The sequence below is a fragment of the Nestor notabilis genome, unplaced genomic scaffold, assembly GCF_000696875.1.
Source record: "Nestor notabilis isolate BGI_N333 unplaced genomic scaffold, ASM69687v1 scaffold11251, whole genome shotgun sequence".
NCBI lineage: Eukaryota > Metazoa > Chordata > Aves > Psittaciformes > Psittacidae > Nestor > Nestor notabilis.
Genome location: NW_009915263.1, coordinates 1 through 20,877, shown reverse-complemented (window position 1 = coordinate 20,877; position 20,877 = coordinate 1). Strand labels below are relative to the sequence as shown.

The 20,877-nt window shown below is 37.4% G+C and overlaps 1 protein-coding gene across 1 annotated transcript in view; it reads right to left on the bottom strand.

Moving 5' to 3' along the window:
* DCLK2 (doublecortin-like kinase 2) overlaps positions 1 to 20,874 on the bottom strand; it is a gene marked incomplete at its 5' end in the record, with an annotated part of 85,304 nt that extends 64,430 nt beyond the window's left edge. The window contains 2 exons of the mRNA XM_010024057.1: positions 9,235 to 9,569; positions 20,628 to 20,874. Coding sequence (XP_010022359.1) covers positions 9,235 to 9,569; positions 20,628 to 20,874 — 582 coding nt within the window. The remainder of the gene's footprint in view (positions 1 to 9,234; positions 9,570 to 20,627) is intronic.
* Between the last annotated feature and the right edge of the window lie 3 nt (positions 20,875 to 20,877).

Below are 20,877 nucleotides of genomic sequence, written 5' to 3'. Positions count from 1 at the left end.
GGTTTGCATGTTTAAATGTGATAATGCAAGAACTGTTCAGTGAAGTAACGTAATTTAATTACGGAGAAAAAAATTTCCAAGATCTCAAAGTAATGAGAAGCCTGTGACACAAATCCTAATCTGGCATATGACAGCTGCAGAATGAATTCAAAAGATTTTTACCAGACTAATTATCTCTTAATGGCAAGGCTCTGCGGGACACAACAAATTCCCAAGGTTTAGTTTCCAAGTCACGTGATTCCATCTTTAGCATGGCAGATGGCAGTCCGCTCTTTTATTCTGAGAGCTACACACACCATTTTTGTAACCCAGCACTAAAATTATTGTAATCATACATCAACAAAGATACAATGTTACCACTGGTGACACCTATTTTTGCAGTGATTGTTTCCCACACTGTGCAGCATGTCATTTTTATTAAGTGCTGTCAGCTCTTGGTGTGCACAGACTAAAACTGAAAACCCAGTAGGATTTATCCTCTCTACAGATCCACAAAGACTCCAGCAAGTTGGATGTCACTTTTAACAGGACACACATGTTTGCTCTTAGCTAAAATATCACTTTTTTTTCAGTTGCCATGCTCTAATTTAAAAGTGCTGACTTCACATCAGGGTCTGATTTTATGTTCAGTTATAGAAATAGTCTGTTTTTTTAACATCCCGCTTCACCAGCCTGTTAGCTTGATGGCAGTGGGTATTACTAAGTACATTCTAAACCCTGTCTCACTGAAAAAGGTTAAATTCACACCCAGTGGACCCCAGCAATTACATTCTCAGTAACATTACACCACATCCCTAAAGCTAGAATTATGCATCCCTGTGGGGAGGAGAGATATACACGTTCTCTATTTTATCTGTACTGTATTTTGGACTATTGATCTCCAGAAATTCATAATACACAGGGATTGCCTCCACTCCCCCAAATTCCAAAGACCATTGTTCCAGAGAGCCAAGTTTTCCACTACTATTTCACATGGCATGACCTTTATTTTTTGCATATGCAACAAAGCTGAACAGCTTCTTTGACACTACTGCTCACTTCCAATTTAAGACACTCTGCTGAGATGACTCACTAGATGTTCAAGGTTCTGTTTCTTTTCTAATACTTTTTCTAAGGCAACTTAATCATCATGATTTTGTTACCTTTAAAGAAAATCCTTACCATTTTTCATTTTTTTTTTCCTCAAACGGGTAACTGGACTGGTAATATGATCCTCTGCAAATCAAATAAAAACTGTAAATACTTTCTACAGTAAGTCCTAAATCATACATTAGCTGCCTGTGGCCTTTGCACCAGCACATGTAATGAAAATCCTTCAGAAAGTGCTCCATGAAAAGATTTGTAGCTGGGAAAAGATCTCTGTATTTTCATATTTGGGGTATTTTTCAGATCTCTGCATCTATGACAGGGCACAGTTAATTTCAGTTTAGTTTCAGATAACACTTCCTTCCATATATAACTACAGATGGGGCTATTTCTATGTCCATAGATGGAGGCCAAAATTATCTCCTCTACTTGAGTACACTATTTTCCTCTTTCTTCTAACAATAAATAACCACAACTTCCAGTTCTGAGCATACCAATTGAAAGTCTGAACAAAAATAACACATAGCAGTATCCCTGGATGAATTAACTTCCTGCCATGCAGACTTCCTCAAGATTAGGGCCACTTTAATTCTTTTGTTTTCCTTAGGCTTGCAAGATTTGCATCTCACATGGACAACTCTCCACTGTTGTTCTATAGAACAATTCTAGCCTCTAGTACAAGCCCAACTTGCCCTAAGTCACATTTCATGTCAAATATTAGGTTTGATAGCATTATGTAAAACTTACTCTAATTGTATACCCTGCTGTATGAATTCTCTGTGGGATGTGGGTGTGTATACATTCACATTTGAATATAACCGGTATTTAGATTTTTGTTATTTTATCTCTAGCTTAACAGCATTTCCACAGTTGTAGATAGCCCTTACATACCAAAACCACTCAAAAACAAACAAAAGAATTTTCAGAAACCTCAGACACTGTTAGACTCCATTTATCTGCTTCAATAAAAATCAACTCTTCATTAATCTTAATTTACCACTGAGTTCCACTGGATCTGATTAACTTTAAGCCTAGTATTTCTCACACAGGGAAGACAGAATTAATTTCCTTTTTCTTTGTTGCTAGGTTTTTGGGGATTTTTTCATCCCCCTGGAAACTTGTTGATGATCTTTCTCTAGTCTAAGCAATCCCATTTCCTCCAATAATTCTTCATACGTCGTATTTTCTTAGTTACTTTCACTCTTTAGATTTTCTGTAACAAAGCTGTCTCTTTCTGCTATCATTACACTGAGTGAGCCAGAGCAGAATGGCCACCTGACACATACATCAGAAACTCTTCATTAGGGACTCTAGTGGTAGGAGAAGGAGTAATGGCTTTAAACTTAAACAGGGGAACTTTAGGTTAGATATAAGGAAGAAGTTCTTCACAGTGAGGGTGGTGAGGCACTGGAATAGGTTGCCCAAGGAAGTTGTGAATGCTCCAACCCTGGAGGGGTTCAAGGCCAGGCTGGACAGAGCCTTGGGCGACATAGTTTAGTGTGTGGTGTCCCTGCTCATGGCAGGGGGGTTGGAACTAGATGATCTTAAGGTCCTTTCGAACCCTAACTATTCTATGATTCTATGAAACAAGATGATTGACCGTAACTTCTGTATGGATGTTGTCTTTCCTCTCCTATGCACAACTATTGACACCATTAATTCATCTTCGGCTGTGATCCTTTACCACTTCAACCTTTACAACTTCAAAATTGCCATTTTCTATCTGTATTGTTAATAACTAGTGAGTCTAAGATTACTCACCATGCTTTATCCTAAGGTATTTTTGCAGTTTTTCAAGATTTTTTGTTGTTGTTGTTGTCATCCAACAATTTGTTGTTGTGGTTTCCTGTAGTTCATCCTTTTGATGCATTCTTTGTATTTATTAAACATCCTCCATTCTCCCAGGTCATTTACAGGGACTAGTATGGACACACATTCATTGACCCCTACTCAATATAAAATTCCAGTTTGGCAGTGAATCATCAATAATTAGTCTAAATAACAGTATTCCAAACATTTTTTCCTAGTTCATGCTTCTGTAGCTGACTAATGTGAAAAGACAGTCAAAAAGCTTACTTCAGATACAAGGAAATGGCCGCTATTGTTTTCTTCCCCTTGTCGCTCCCAGTCTAGTCATTGTTTCATAACTCTTTATTGTTAAAAACAAACAAGCAAGCAAGCAAGCAAGCAACAACCATTTCAAAACCCTGCATCATGTTGAAGCATTTTCTGCTCTAAGCTCAAGCCAAACCAGCAGACTCCCTGAACAGACAGGTGCTACGTTAGAGCCCTTCCAGCCTATAACACACATAAAGATGACTATACCCAATAGTCTGGAATTTCTCAACTTCCAGGTAATAGAGGTGTTCCACTAATACATATTTACTTATAAACGGGGAAAAGGATCCAGCCAACCATAAGAAAGTGATTCACTTCCTCAATTTGTCCCCCATCAGTCTCAGAGTAAAGTTTATTTAGCTCAATGTTAGAGACACTCATCTCATCCAACAAACATCACCTACAGGACAATTGGACTGTTCAGAACTGTCCTATACAATTTTTTAGGGTTTCCCTATGCCTTGGAATGTAATCTCTATCTCTCCCACATTGGTTTTGTCTCACATCCGTTCAGCGAATGAGAAACATGGCTTTTGACATCTAATATGAGTTTTTATTTTCCTCCTCTGTACTGTATCTTTTCTGATTTACATTCCCAGGCCACTTAGCTCCTATTCTCTTGGCAGGTGGAAGTTCTATTTTCGCTCTTTTAAAGACAATCTAAATAATACTTCTGGTTGCATCTCTATCAATATATTTTACTGTTTCCACTCATACGTTGCAGCAGCACCAGCACTATCCACTGCTGCATCAAGAGGTCTTAGAAGTAATGGTCCCATTCCCATTCTCTCATACAATGTTGCACACTTTCTGCTGATACTTAAGTCAATGATACAACAATATAAAGACCCCAGTGATCCCCACCCCAAGCAGACATAACTCATTTGTTTAATTTGCCACACGATAAACAGATTAACGTGCTTTTTCTTCTGGACATCAACCACGAATTATGAAAAGCCTTTCTATCCAACATACCTACACTTCCAGTAGTTAACACTGTCAATCATATCCATAGTGTCAAATCACCAAGTAGTCTGCTGCAGTTTGCATGACAAATTTTAAATCACTTTCTAAAAGTTGACTCTACCTCTTCTGACCCTCAACCTTTAAGATGAATGCAGAGACTATCATTAGTGTTCAAAGTCTTGAAGCTGGGTGAGGAAAGATTCCTTGCTCACAAATGCCAGACTTCAGTGGGATCAGCAATGCAGAGAACCACTCTCTTTGCAGCTGTCACTGACATTTCTCTATAACAATTTACAAGTCTTTTTAGGTTATGTAGAATTTATGGGCTTAAGGATTTTTTTTCCCTTCATACTTGCAGGTTAATGCAATATTTCAGCTTGAAGTGCTGTTCTAAATTTCAGCAGAACTAGAACTGCAAAAAAATTGGAGCTTTCTATGTTCTTGCAAAATTGCCTGTAGCCAAAGTTCAAATCTGTGCCATTTCCAATACATCTGTGAAAGTGCCTCTACTAGGTTAGAGCCTGAGACATACGATAAAGACTTCTTTTGGTTTCAGTAGGTTTCTACTATACAAAATGCCTGCTAACATGGAAGCAGTTTTCTACTACAGTTGTTTCTCAGCCTGCAATGAGATATCAGACAGTGATGTAGCAGTACAATTAAATGACACATGCACACAAAGACACACCTAACTCCTAGTGCCTAGTTCCTTAATTAAAAGTTTACTGCCAATAAATAAAATACAATTGAAAATCAAGCAGTCTTTCTACAGTCATTAGGTAGGAGATAATTGAACTAAAGGTATATAGTTATTAAAATTACTCTGTTAACTAAAATAAAATGATTTGAGAAAACCCTGCCTCATCCAATTATGACTTTGCATACAAAACTGGAAAACTGAGAAGACCAAAATTAGTATGTTCCAAAACTTGCCTTAGAACTAAATAGTCGGCTCTCACCGAGATTAAGATTCTAGTAAAAATACTTTAATATGAAGATACTCAGATCTGAACAACAGAAGCCTATGTGCCAAAAGAACTGACACAATAATATGGGGAGTATCAGTTCTACTAATAAATGAGATCTCTCCTGATCACCCCTTGTTTTGGTTTCTGCCCTTTATGATCAGTATGTTAACAGCTCTATGTGGTCTCCTTAGTATTTCCACTACAAAATAAATACAAAAATCAGAGAGCATGACTCTGATTAATACTTCCAAATGTAGTCTCTGTTTTCTTCAGTTACCCATTTACTTTTACTGAGCACCTCATGCAAAACTTCAGTAGTAGAAAACTAGAGAGCTTTTGGTTTCAGAGGTAGTCACCAACATACCCATGGTCCATCAAAAAAGACCTGTAAAATAAGGCTTATTTGTGGTATGTTCTCACTATTTGGGGAATGGAGTATTGAAAAGGTGGCTCATCCACCTTTTCAATCCTCTTATAAGCATTAATCCATGAAACTGCAGCACAATGCTAGCTTAAAAAGTTGCTATCTTCCTGAAGATTTCTTTTTCTTTTGTGTGCCAAATAATAAGTATTTCAGAGTTCTGAATGGGTTTTTGTGAGTTTCTCACAGGAAAACCCCCCAACATATACCCATGTATTATATGCTTTTAAACAATTGGTGCAGGTAATTTACCTTTAAATTGCTACCCTAGACTTCACAATGACTGAAGCTTGAAGCTTATTTAGGAAGATAGAAACTCTCTATTCTCTTCAGAGATAACAAAGGGTTAACTTCCCAACTGGAGAAGTTTCAGTCTGACTGTCCTTGCTTCACAGTAGGACAGTGACAGATTCCAGGAAAAATGCAGCCAAGTAAGGAAAATACTTTGGTCAAACAAATCTATTAGGCAAACCTCAATGTCAGAAGCACAAAGACTGGAATAGCAAAAGCCTGCACTGCAAAGTTAAAGCCTAGTAACTTTTACAGGAATATTTTTCTTCACATAGAAACCATCACAGAAGTCTTGGGAGGTAAAAAAATTTGGTTGCTCAACAGCTTAAAAGTAAAAAGTCAGCCTTGCATCAACGTAGTTAAGAAAACCCCCTGTACTAGAGGCTACAAAGCACTAATATGCTAAGTTACAGCATCCTATATTGAAATTGAAGACAAACCAGAAACTTGTTACAAAAGATACAATGTTACAATTAAACTGTTACAATGATACAATTAAAATGCTACAATGTTACAATTAAAATGCAACAATGTTAAATTAAACCCACATAATTGTGTGTTTTCATACACTGTAATCAAGCAAAATAGCCAACATGGATGTTATTCTCTGTGTTACTATAATCAAGATTTGCTACAGTCAGGACTAACGAAGTAAATAAAAACTATTCTGAGGATATCTTTTCTGTTATACTGCTCTTTCATGATCATTTCTTACTGCATGTTAAAAAATTCTATCAGAAAACCAAGTCACTCCTTGTAAACAGAACAACACATTTCCTAACAAAAGGACTCATATTTTATACATGTATATTTTAAAAACCTGAATTTCAGCATCAATTCTGTATTGAACAGAAAATACAACCCAAACCTATTCACTAAGAAAAAAAAATGCAAAAAATATCTATTCCTTCAGAGATAAAAATATGAAGGAGCAGGAAAAAAGAAAAAAACAAAACCAAAACAGCCTGAGAAACACAAGAGCTACATTTATAGGAACATAGCCATCTACAAATGCTTTTTTTTTTTTAATGGTTGCCTTTCAAGCTGTGCCAACCGTACAATGAACATAAAAGATCTGCCTTCCTAGCAGATTTAGAAGAATAAGCAATTACTGCATTAGAGAAAATAGGCTTAGAAATTTCCACCAACTCATAATTGGCAGCAAAGCAATTCTATTTGCCAAACCCCAAAAAGCCTTTGGGCACCAACCTCTACATGTACCAGGAATGAGCAAATGAAAAAAAAAAAAAAAATCCCTATTGCCTCACACTGGTGTCAGCCCTTCACTTTGGGGGAAAAAAACAAACAAAAAGTATCTTTCTCTTGAAAGAGACTTTCCCCAGAAGTCTCTATCTTCACAGATAAGCAGAAAGAGGCTTTTTATTATCAGGGTGTTTAAAGCCATAGGTCTTCCATCTGGGACACTATATCACATGATCACATAAATCACAATTATACTACAGTTGTGCAAGCAAAGGCTCCTTCCCAAAGTCTATGGAAAGCCAAAAGGCCTCTCTTCCAAATGGAAGGGAGGTCTCCATATTTGTGCATTACTAATGCTGAAACATGTACATCTGCAGTCCAATTTTCATTATTGCCTTTACCACAGAAGGGCAGGGGGAGGTAGTGCAGCAATTAGAAATGTTATACTTATTTTGGAGCATTACTAATGATCAGCCATCCTCACTGTGGACTAAAGACAGCCATCATCCACCACAGTGACAAATGTGGTGACAGTAATGTGCAAGCGAAATATGTGAGATTTAATGTTAATTAACTTTACTGGTCCCTGATACACTACTGCATCTCCCACATCAATGCAGACTAGTGAGTGTCCTATATTAACAATGCAAGAGAAGAGGTGAATCTGAAATGAAAATCCTAGTTTTTGCAGTTTACTTTCCTGACTCTTTCTATCTACTTGCTTAAGAAGATTAAAATTATTTTGTCTACAAGAGTAAGAGAAGACTTCATGGGCAGAAAAGACTAATTACTGTACAATAAATATTCTCAAAGCTATTTTATTATGAATTAAATGTAATGTGACTAAATCACACCTCAGATGTTCCTAGAAAGGATTCTCTCTTAACAAATCACATTAAAAATCAAACCTCTTAGAAGAGCTAAAGAGCACATTATAGAGCCACCAAATACTGAAAACCAAGAAAGTGATGCATTTGCCCCACTATATTTAATGCCAAAGAACAGAAGCTCTTTTCAAGTACTTAATTATAAAAAGGGTATCCACAGCACACAGAACATAACCAGAGAGACAGACCTCCTAGCGAGACAATCTGTGTAAGAGCACTTGTTCTTCAATGCATCTGCTAGCAACTTTCAACACAAGGAAGTGCTTTTTAAGTAGTCCGTAGGATTATAACCATTATAAAAAGACTGACAATTAAAATTACCACATCTGTTTCAGTACAATTGAAACTTTTACAAGTAGTTCATGCAAATATGTAAGTATGTAGGTGTGAAAAAATACCTGTTAAATGAGTAAGGATCTCAATGTTTAGTCAACAATACAATAGTCCAGATACCTGATACTGAATGTGATCTACTTCACAGCTCGTATTGCCCTGTATTACTAAAGTTGCAATGCTATCAAAGTTCCACAGTGGTGTCAAATAATAGTATCAAGTATCAAAGTCCTCTTCCATGAAGGGATGAGTCCTTAACCTGATTATCAACAGCAAACATATTCCTGACACTTTAACCTGGTGCAGCAGAACATTCTGTGGGGCACTCCTTTGTATTTCCGAGTGAGAATAAACACCTGCTGCATCATTAATTCTGGCAGCAGGTTTTTGCATTGGTAAAACTAAAAGCAAAAACAAGTTGCAAAGATATGACCACCCCTCCAGAATTATTCATTACACTTAAAATTCTTGGCCTTAAGTCATGTCAGTTACTACCTCCAGAATGACATTTCAGTCCTTTTGCTACTTAAATAGCAACCTGTGGAAACAAAATGGAAGGAGGCAGCAGTATTTTTCTTATACCACTCAGCACTACCTAGTCTGAAAACATGACTCTGCTTCTGAAAACACATATGTATTTTATTAAGTTTGCTTTAAAATAAACTGCATTACTTAACAGGCATTTTTTTAGCAATGCAACAGAGTTGCTATATGAAAAAGATACTTTTGAAATTCTTTTTGCTTTTACTTGAAAAGTGTTTAAGTTCTTTTGCATTATATACAATACTGCATTTTTTAGCTATTAATATTTTAATACAAATTTTCAAAGTTGTCATTTGTTAACTATCCTTATGCAGAAGCAGGTTAAAGCATACACAGTGAAAATAATTCAAGTTATGAAAAGAAAGAAGCTTAGATTAACACATAATTATTAGATGGTCACAGCAATTTATTCTCATACCTGTTTTCCATCCAGTGTACAAAGTCTCTTGACTACACCTGAATCTAATTTAATGGCTTCTGTGATGTCAGTCAAGACCTGTTCGAAGGAGTGAGCAGTCTTCTTATTCAGCAGAATTCTCACAGCCTTCCGTGGTTTTACTCCACTCCTAATAACAGTCACTAATTTGGGTTTAATGAAATCTTTACTCTCCTTCACTTCACTCTTTGTTGATGACAAAGATGTCAAGGATCGAGTGGACCCAGTCCTTACGTTCACGCACCAGTTTGGATTGACATTCTTGGTGTAATCAACCTTGCGATACGGTTCATTGGATGCACATACATAACTTTCACCTGAAAAGAACATGACATATTCGTAATTTTAGGGGGTTTGCAGCTACTTTTTGTCAATAAATAAAAAAGAAAAAAAAAAATCCCAAAACACAACCATTTTTTTTTCATGAGTGATTTTCTTGTATTTCAACTGCAGGCCATTTTAAATGGAGGACTGTAAATTATCACAGCTTTCCACCCAAACAATACTCTCACAGAGTGGTTTCAACAGGTTTCAAAAGACCTCTTGTTAAAAAATTAAAGTAAATAAATTAAAAGAAAAAAGAAAGAGTAGAAGGTAATAAAGGGGTTAGAGATATTTCCCACTCTTTTGGATCATAAATTCTGACTGCAGAGTTACTTTGCAAGTGCTTAAATTACTTGAGCTCACAATACATGACATTAAGAGCATTCTTACAGCATATTTGCTATACAGCAAATACCCAGGCCTTTCCCTATGTATTCCTCAAGTATATACTTCAAGATGTGTACACACATACCAATGTTTAATAATGAATTATTGCAAAGTAGCAAGTTTTAACAGAGTAAAATTCAAGCATCTCAAGATGATTGCCCTGAAGGACACCCTAATTTACCGGGAGTTATTGCCTCTCTACCAAGAATACACTGTTAAAATTTATTAAGATTTTTAAGACCAAGAAACACTTGTTGAGGCCACAAATGAGCCTTTGAGACTACAGGAATATGAAATGACATCTACCTTCCCCATTTTAATTTCTTTCCTAATTCAAAGCCTGCACTGCTGATATCTCCTGAAGTCATAAGAGGGAGGTGAGAGGACAAAAAAGTTATCACAGGCTAGTAATACCCACCTTTACATCAAATCATTTAAAGCAGCACCAGACATGATGCAGACCTAAGGAATTTGTTACTTTTCTCCATTTGTTGACATAATACAAGGCTGCAGGCAAACTGGCTTTTTTTTCTTCCTTAGAAGAGAACAGTTTTCTCTTCAAACTACTATTTGTTGAGTACCACAACTCTTTTAATGTCTATTTTCAAGATGTAGACCATGAAAAAGTCTGGGTTTTTTCTGTAACACATATCCTTGGGATCTCACATATGACATCCAAAGATTTCTCGAAGAGGCAGAGTATTGCCATAAAAATGAAAGAGAATCATTCCAAACTAACAGAAACCACCATTCCTCCAGGCAGAATAGCTACCTGTATCTTAAAAAGCTTAGCTTGTTCTAAGGTCAAAGCTACATGCTCAAGGTCACTGGTGGAACAAACCAAACTCACCCCCTATGTACACACAGCAAGAGGAATAGAGAGTACACATAGATCTATTAGACAGTACTGCAAAAGTTACAAAATGTATACCTATTTTTAGACACACACAAGAAAACTTTTAAACAATACTTTTACCTTCTGAACTCTAGTTGGGAGAGCTGATTTAGCTTTGAAGTTGTATAGCTGATTCTAAAATCAAGATAGTAAACTACTTTCAAACCCCTCAAGAATTACTGTGATCTGAAAGACACGAAGTACAGTCTAAGGTACAGAGAAATAATTTGGTTTAAAGGTTTATGGAGGCAACAGCCTTGCATGTATTCTTCCTCTTCAATCATCCCCCTCATTCCTCCTCATATTCATAGACTAAATGGTGCACAAAACAGAAATCAATACAGACAAAACCAGACTCCTCCTCTTTTCCCCCAAAACAAGCAAAGACAAATTAGTTGTTTTCAGGCCATAAACTCCTTGAATGTAATTTCCACACAGCTGCATGCACACTAGCACTAATCTGCAGGTAGGGAAAAAAAACACAAAAATGCCACACAGCCTCAGAACTGTGGTGACCTAGGAGCTTACACTGCCCCCAGAACTACACGCTAAGTTGCAACAAGTCTTGAAGCAATCTGATTTAACCTGCTTTAAGCAAGGCAATTGGATGAGATCACCTCAAAAAGTCCCTTCTGAACTAAATTATCATGATTCTAACTTTTGTTTCAGCAGCTCAGCTGCAAGAGAAGCAAAGGCTTCCCCTTCTACATCCCCTAATACTAGATTCAAAGGATTATGCTTATTGTCTGAAAATTTTTTAAGCCATGAAGCTACCTCTACACACAATGCTGCTGTATAAGAAGCATCTCAAAGAAGCTGATAGCTCTAATTCATACCAATAGACTTACTAACATAACTGCTGATCATTTTGTTATTCTTCCCTCTACAACTGAACTACTGCATGATGCAGAGTGGCATGGTTTAACCCCAGCCAGCAACTAAGCGCCATGCAGCTGCTCACTCAGCTCCCCTGGTGGGATGTGAGAGAGAAAAAATCAGGGGGGTAAAAGTGAGAAAAGTCGCGGGTTGAGATAAAACCAGATTTAATAGGTAACGCAAAAGCTGTGCAGGCAAGCAAAGCAAAACAAAAAATTCATTCACAGCTTCCTACAGGCAGGCAGGTGTTCAGCCATCTCCAGGAAAGCAGGGCTCCATCACACTTAACAGTGACTTGGGAAGACAAACACTATCACTCCAAACCTTCTCTCCCTTGCTTCTTCCCCCATCTTTATATGCTGAACCTGACATCATATGGTCTGGAATATCACTTGAGCCAGTTGGGGTCAGCTTTTCTAGCTGTGTCCCCTCCCAACAATTTGTGCACCCTCAGCCTACTCACTGGGAGGGTGGTATGAGAAGCAGAAAAGGCCTTGATGCTGTGTAAACACTGCTCAGCAGTAACTGAAACATTTCTGTGTTATCAACATTGTTTTCCAGCACAACTCTAAAACATAGCTCATATTAGCTACTATGAAGAGGTATTAATCCAAAAGGATCTTTATTTCTTTAAAACAGCAGTGTGAAACTCTCTGCCTTCTACTAGTTCCCTTGCTCGATGCATGAATAAAATAATTTCTTGATTACCTGGATAGGTTGCAATACCTGTTTACTACAGACTACTATTTATTAGATCTTTTTCTTTAAGGAGGAATCTTCACCTTCTGATAAACGAACAAAAAAAAAAAAAAAATGAAAAGGAAGTTCTTTCAACTTCAATCAATGTAATACCTTAAAAGAATGAATTTCAAATTGGTTCAACTGCATTTAGCCAAGCCTTAAGGGTTGGAAAGGACCTTAAGATCACCTGGTTCCAATCCCCGTGCCATAGGCCGGGATGCCTCACACTAGATCATGTCGCCCAAGGCTCTGTATAACCTGGCCTTGAACACTAACAGGGATGAAGCATTCACAGCTTCTTTGGGCAACCTGTTCCAGTGCCTCACCACTCTCACAGAAAAAAAAACTTCTTCCTTATATCTAACTTGAACTTCCCCTGTTGATTGCAAAATTTCCTATAATTAGCAGATACTGGACATCTGCAGCATACTACAGACTGTTCAGTGTTTTAAATTCTATGCCTGTTTTCTTATACCAGCCATATAAAGTAAACTTAGTAACACAGGTTTTACAAGAAAAACAGATCTTACTACTATATCTGCAAGGCACATATGGCATGTTTAGAGCAAGGACTGTGAGAAAACACATGCACCAAGTGACTTGCTTGGTTCATGACTTAAAGGTTGACATTTTTAGTCTATTGAAATCGCTATTTAAACTTCTAATGATTTCACCACAGCCAGGATCACCCACAAATTCTAAGTTCTATTGAGAATCTTGCAAAGTACCAGAAAACCTGCTGGACATAGAACATGATTAGGAAACCAACTGCTGCTTTCTGCATAAAGAATGATTTTCTAGGAAAGAGTTAAATATTGATTTGTTTGGTTTAACAGGGGTATACAAATAATTATTCGACAGAAGAAAATATTTAAGGAAAAAAATCACAGGGGTAAATTAAATCACACCTATAAAGTTCATTACAGAAAGCTTTCCTACAGAATGGTAGGATACCTAAGAAAACACAACCTGTTGTTGAAATCATTAATTTTTGAACACTATCCTATTGTTTAAATTCTTATTTTAGCCACCTTTTGAAGTAAAAGATGCATTTTTTATATGTCTGTTTCAAAGAAGCAGTCATTTGTAAGAGTATTACCTCTTTTATATTTTGCAAGTAAACCTGAAAGTGTAACATTATATATAATATTTGCTCACAGCTTCAACATATGACTTGATTTTAAATCTGTTTGGGATTAATTCATGTATAAATACACACTTCTCATAAATTCCACACTCTACCAGAAAACCAATATTTGTGAATTGATTTCAAACACTGTTAACAAAGTAATAGATAATTTTACAGTTTAAATCACATACATAAATATGTTTGGCTGTTTCACAAACTGCCTTGAATGTGATTTTTCATATGTCTAACCTAAGTATATATCATCTCAATTACTAAGGAAATATTTTCTATAACTTCAGTGGTATTTTGATCAGGCTGTAGCTCTTTTTTGTCATTTATACACCTACCAGCCCTAGAAATTTGACACAATTCACGAACAGGCATAAACAATACTTCAAATATTTACCTCACTGGTTTTGATATGGTCAATTTCATGGTTTGAAAGCCCACTTTCCATTTATAGTCTTGAAATACTTTAAAGCTAATGCATACCAGCCTTAACTGGCACATAGTCACAGCAGTTACATTACTGGAAATAAATGCCATGTCTCTAGCTTACATTTTTAGCATTAACATGAATCAGCTCCCTAGTCTTTAGACCAGTTTGTGAAGTTAGTCACTGATACTACATTGAGATCTGCAGTAAAGAAGTAAACTATAGACTATGAAGTAGAAAGATCTATTCAGCAACACTTTCTTCTTCTTTTTTTTTAAATGCAGAGAAGAATGCAAGAATTACAGACATGGGTTACAGTTGGGACTCTGAACCCAGCCAAACTATTCTACAGCAGAAAGCTTAACCAGGCTGCAGAGCAGTTTTGGCAGAAGTATGAAATCTCCTTTTAAGCTGGCATTATAATTTCAACAGACCATATGTGCCATCTATCCAACGCTTCATGACAGTACCCAGAGCAATCCAGAAGTGTCAATTCTTCCAAGAAATCCTGCTACCGCCAAAAATTCCTGAAATGGGGCATATGTTCACTTTAAAAGAGTAACATCTGCTGGTATGTTCTGTCACAATATAATCAAGAAATTAAATAAGTTTACTTCTGATTCTCCATGTCTTATTAACATTAGAAGAACAACTAGAAGACATGAAACAATGCCTATTATCAAGGAAACATTACCTGCCTCTAAATAATTTACCTGTACTGCATTAATAACCAGATGCAGTATCCATGAAGCAAGACCTGTGTGTGATGTGCATATACAGTTTAAGCACATTGTAGAAGGATTCCAGTTTCAGAGAGCTATGCCTAAATGTATTACTCGTCATTGCCTCACAACAGAAAAACACAGATGATGAACACAGAATGGATAAAAGAGAAAACAAGACTATGTTGGTCAAACTGACTAATAGCCACAGATCATCAGTGGCCTAAATACTGTTTTGCTTACCTAAAAACTTATCTACAAAGGTTTTATTTTGCCTGTTATTCACAGGAAATGTGCCTGCCTCACTTTTCAAGATAAAAATGCAGTGATCAAAAGAGTAGGGTGTACATGAACTCTCCAAAATTCAGCCGTGCCATTCTAGGTTCTGAAAGAGAAGGATGTATTTTTTTCTTTTGTATTGCAAGTGTACGTCACTTGCAGCTATGTGCAATTTTGAGGAAACACAGCTCCGTGACAACTTGGGGTTCTTCACAAGTTGTGAACTGAAGCCCACTGCTAGGCATTAAACAAATAGTCTAGAAACATTCAGATTTTCTGTCCTTAGAGACTACTAAAGGAAGACTTATAGATATTTCATTTTCCTTAGCATTAGGTTAAACCAACTGTCGATAAGACATGTAGTGGGTAATGTAAGGAAGAAATTACATGTACTACGCTCAAAAATCCTGAGTCAGGATATTTGAAACAAAAATATCTGAACAAGGTTTTCTGGCTTGCTTTTTGCAAGGTGTTAACAAGCATTAACTACTGTCTCCCAACCGTCTCATAAAGCGTCATGATTTTAAATGATACACTGCATAACAGAGAATAATATAGCTGGCACAGGCAAAAACATCCCTATAGAAAGAAAACTATTAGTTTCCTTTTATTTTTTTTTTTAAGTGTGTGTTCTCCTGTGAAACACATAGGACAGGGCAGGTTTCCAGGTACATGTCATAAATCCGTCTCATGTTCCTCAGCTTCTTTTGGTGGAACTCATTAGTTTCAAGGGTGACAAAAGCTGCTTATTCAGTATAACACAGTAGTTATTAGGGCTATTAACCTTCTAACTTTAAAAATCACAGGAAAGTACCTCTTTTGTGTTCTGTAGCACAAAGCCAAGCACATTTCCAGAACACTGTATTTACAACGTGTATAAAAAGACTGATCTAAAAATAAAACAATCCCTTTCATGAAAAATTATTTAGATCTCTTTTTCCTTCCTTTCACAGAATTTCCTTCCTTATTAGTTTCTTACGATACCTTCACTTTCACATCACCTCCAATAACCCTTTGTAAGTCACAATCTTTTCTCACCTACAGCATTTAAGTTTCCCATACACTTTCTAAAACCTGGGATGACAACCAGGATTTTAGCAGATGACTAATTGCTCCTAGCTCTCTTTTGACTTTATTTAGTCAGGACATTCAGAGACGGCTTCCTTCATGCTTTCACAGAATCACAGAATAGTTGAGATTGGAAAGAACTTCTGGAGGTCATCTAGTCCCAATCTCCTGCTCAGGCAGGGTAAAAGCTTTCAGAAGACAGTTAAGGCCATCTGGTTTTCAAACCCACGTAATGCCACATGTATCCTCCACAGTAAGTAAATAACTCTTTTCAGGTAAACTACATTTCTCCCGTCCCTTAGATGAAGAGATACACAGTGATAGAAGTATTTTATTTTGCTTGGATAAACAGCTCGGGAAGCAAACTAACAATTATATCCATATTTGACATCCACGCCCCATTAGTCCAGGACTCCGTAACTACAGTGATTCAAACATATATTTGGAAGCATATGCTTTTAATGCTTTTTAATCCTTCTTTTATCCTTCTTTTTTACCTTTCTCTGTTAAACCTGCTACATTTGCCCCTTTTTAAAGCATCACAGCATTTGGCTTTAGCACAGGAAGGTAATCACACCTTTTCCAAGAAGCAAAAATACAAAGTGTCTACTTGGTGCTATAATCTGCTTGCCCTGACAAGAGAAAAGATATTCTTGACCTAATATACAGTGTGTATCAACTAGAATCACAGGTGCTTAAGCAGGATTAAAAATGTAATATGCAGTTACAATAACAATGATCTAACGCAGAAAATACTTGGATTGTTCCACACATTTCAAAAGCACTCTTTTATTCTTGTATTAGTGTGGCAGGGCCCATTTCTTTAAAGCAGGTATTGTCCTGTGTTACATGTCTCAGTCATGCATAAGGACTGACTGCCCTGCTCAGAACCTTCCTACCTCCTGCCCAAAGATTTTGTTACAGGTGCCTGTTGATTGTTTGCACAACTGTGCAGACAAAACTACTGACATTTTATAAAGGACTATGTTAATTAAACATTGTAGTAGAAAGAACAAAGACTCTTAGCAATGCTTCCTACCTAGGGAAAAATTTCCTTTCACATGCCAATCCAACATAACTTTTCTTGCCAGGAATAGAGTCTACACTTTGTTTCCTCTCTGAAAATCCAACAGTATCTCCCAACTTTGCAGCAGACCTGATCAGGATTCTCCATGTCTTTCACTACCAAGACAATAAAAGCACAGGATAGTGAGACAGAGCATGACTGATAAATGTAAAACACAAACCTCTGTACCAAAGAACTGTTCTTACTATTACCATTGTGCCAAATATTTTTAAAGAAAACTGAAAGATTTAGACAAACAATTAGTTAACTTTGGTAGAGGATAAAGATTAAATCATTATTCCATTATAACTGTTGAAAGGAAAATACAAAGTTACACATGGAATCTCCTATTCATAAGCAAAAAAAGTAGTGTAATGTCTGATAGCAAAGTTGACAAAAAGAAAACTAAAAGAAAGTCACAATATTCTTAACCCCTATCCCCTTCCTGGATCTGTCTTCTCAAGTAAGATCATGAACAGACAATGAAATTCTTCACTCCTCCCATTCTAAGAAAACTGTCAAACTCATGAGCCATAATGTTCCCTAATCTACAGGGGCTGGGAATACAAACAACATTTGCCTAAGGCGGGTCCAGCAGAGCATGATTTTTCTGACTGTCATATCCAGTTAAGAAAAGCAATATGCTAAAAAAGGAGCTTGTCAATTTTTGAATAATAAACATGATCTGGTCCAAGTTTTAACTGACTCAACCTGTAACAGCAATATTTGAAATCTACAGTATGTCTGTGCATTAGCTATTATCCTTTTAAAATTACAAACATTGAAACAGATTGCCAAAAATGGCCAAACGCCCAAAAGCATTCATCAGTGACTTAATTCTGCTAGTTTGGACTACTACGATATGGAATTTGATACTGCCAGCTTTTATATCCCAGAACAATATTAACCTAATAAATGGAAAATAGGCCCTAAAGAACTTGCCTGCAGTGGGGCATGCTAATGCCCAAGAGCTACACACACAGGCTCTTGTTGAGGAAGGTTTAATGCAAATCTTGCTGGCCTGACAAGAGGGGCTGAGCACTCATCTTCTGCTCACTTCATAGAGTCATCAGTCACTACTGAACCTGACCCGCTGTTAGTTTGGGTACCAGTTCAACAACACTGATAATGTGCAAACAGGTTAGGTACTGCATCAAGTAGCCATGTTGGGTCTGGTGTTCATCCAATTAGCTGACATGCATAGTAGCACTTGAATTTTATTTTTATTTCTGAAAATCAGAAAGAAATGCAACAAAACACCATTCATAACTAGTTCTAGCGCTACTGCAGTTCAAGCTTCAGGGTATCACCAATGTTCAAGTATTTATTCTAGAGCAGAAATTCAAGCTTGCTATGCTGGACATGAAGAAAATAAAAACAAACCAGGTCATCTTCTACCTAGTCTTCTAGAACAAAACAGCTGGTAGAAAAGCCCAAATATTTTCAAGGAATGATGGATTCACTACTTGTTTGCTTTCTTCTCATCCCTGTATATGCTTTCCTGTCTTTGTATGGTGATTGACTCACTCTGGTAAAGTTTTTTAGCATGCTAGTTGGAGAACATACTAATCCAATTATGATGCTACAGGATTTTCTTAAGATCCCCAAGAGTTGTATTGGTCATGAATAGATGACTAAGTAATTAGGACTCTCTTTTCTCCCTTTTATTTTACCGAGAAAGCATGGAAGTGGCATTTCAGTTGTGACATTTATTTTGCTTTATTCTTCCAGTGAAAAGCAATGACAAAGGTCACTCTTTCAATGAGTATTTGAAGAGACAGGAAGTAAGTTTTTGCTTTCAGTTATTAACTTAAATAGAGTTGTGAGAGTATACACTGCATTTATACTGTTGTCCAGCAAGTCATTTTGCGTTTGTTTTGTTTTAAGCCATAAAGGCTTAAGATCATTCTTTCTGCAACATTTCAGAAGTCACCCCAAGTTATCATTAGTTTATCCAATTTTTGCTTCATCTCCTTTCCCTTCCATCCCCCCTCCAGCATTTTTTCTTCTTTTTTTTTTTTTTTAAGCTATCTCTAACTTAATCACTGAATCAGTGAAAAGTTTTTGGTTGATTTCACATCTATTTTATTACCACAGAGTCAGTATCAGTCATTTCACTTTCCCTCTGTTTTGACTGCAGAACAGCCTCATGGTAGATCACATGAAGGGGAAAGTCTTCAGGCACTACGTTACCACTACAAAGCGTGCTTTCATGCATACCTTCTTGAGTGGGACCCCCATGATGCAGCACACGCTGTAGCCTCTCCAACTGCATGTTTTGAAGTGGCTAGTCCCTAACTTCCATTGACTTTACTGGTGGATTACATAAAGGGAACTTCACGTTCCCTTGCTCATCAAATTCCCCAGGTGTGATTCAGCATTGCTTTGAAAAGGGAAGATTCCAAATCAAAGGAGGCATTAGAAGACCTGCAAATGGTACCTCCTTAATGCAAATCAGCTGCACCTAGCATATAGAGTCACGGGGTGGAAGACTGCAGTGGTTAATGTATTAGACACCTGAGGAGAAGCATCAAGTGCAAATTGACTACGAACCTCATATTGTGCACAATATAACCAATATATTTGAAAGGCTGATTCATGCAATACTATGTTTAAACTGTATTTTAGACATCATGTAAGAACATGAGGGAATTCTGCTCTTTGTTCTGGTAATTATCATTCCCTAAAACAAAGCAGCATGTTTCATTCAGAAAGAAAAACTGCTTCTGGACCCATTTTGAGATGTAGTCAAGCACAGCTCTGCTCTGATTTGCAAGGTCTACATCAACTTAGCAACTAAATCTCATTATCAAAAGTTACTTAGGAACAATCCTGAAAAACATTTGATTCTATAAAATTATTTTGGAAGCCAGATGAGCCAGATAATTCCCTCTATGCATATGGACTCTGATCACATCTGAAAGAGAACTTTACACCAGTTCGGTTTAATATGTAATAATAATTTTTCACAGCACAGGGGCTTTCTCTCTGAAAGTTTAAGCCACTGTGAGGCATCAATAACAGCATAATTGCAAATGAACTAAATTACAGCATTTCCCTCTCTTACAAATGATGACTGAAAGGTTGTCAAGAATTTTACTGTGGCTCCTCTAAATTACACCTGCTGCATAACTACCATTACAGTCACTCACATGCATACAGAGAGAACTTGTCTGGGTGATGAGAACTGGACAGTCCACACTGGGATAAAGGAAGCCTAATCCACCATAACAGGCAACCTCGGCCCACTTGCCTCCAGAGGCTCCACGGCTGCCGATTTTCAAGGCAATCACTTTCGGCTTCGATGACGGTAGAGATGAAAGCTCACCCCAGGGAGAGCCTGCAACCCACCACCAGGCCCCACAAAACCTCTTCCCAGACCTCGACGTGCCAGGGCAGAACTACCCACAGCCTGCTCCCTGCTTGCCCCTGGCCCAAGAGAGTCTGCTCACCTTCCAAAAGCTCATCCAGACTGGTTAGCTTCTTGCTGCCATCGATGGTGTAGATGGTGCGGACACCCTGGGGTAGGTTCACATTGTCCGACAAGGACCGGGTGAGCTCTGCAAGGAGGGCGTCGAAGGAGCGGAAGCGGTCGTTGGAGATGGCATATACCAAGCCCTTGAAGTACCTGTCCCCATTGCGGTAGAAGCGGGCTTTCCTTGCTTTCTTCTCCGAGCTGAGCGCCTGTAGGGTCCGCGTCCG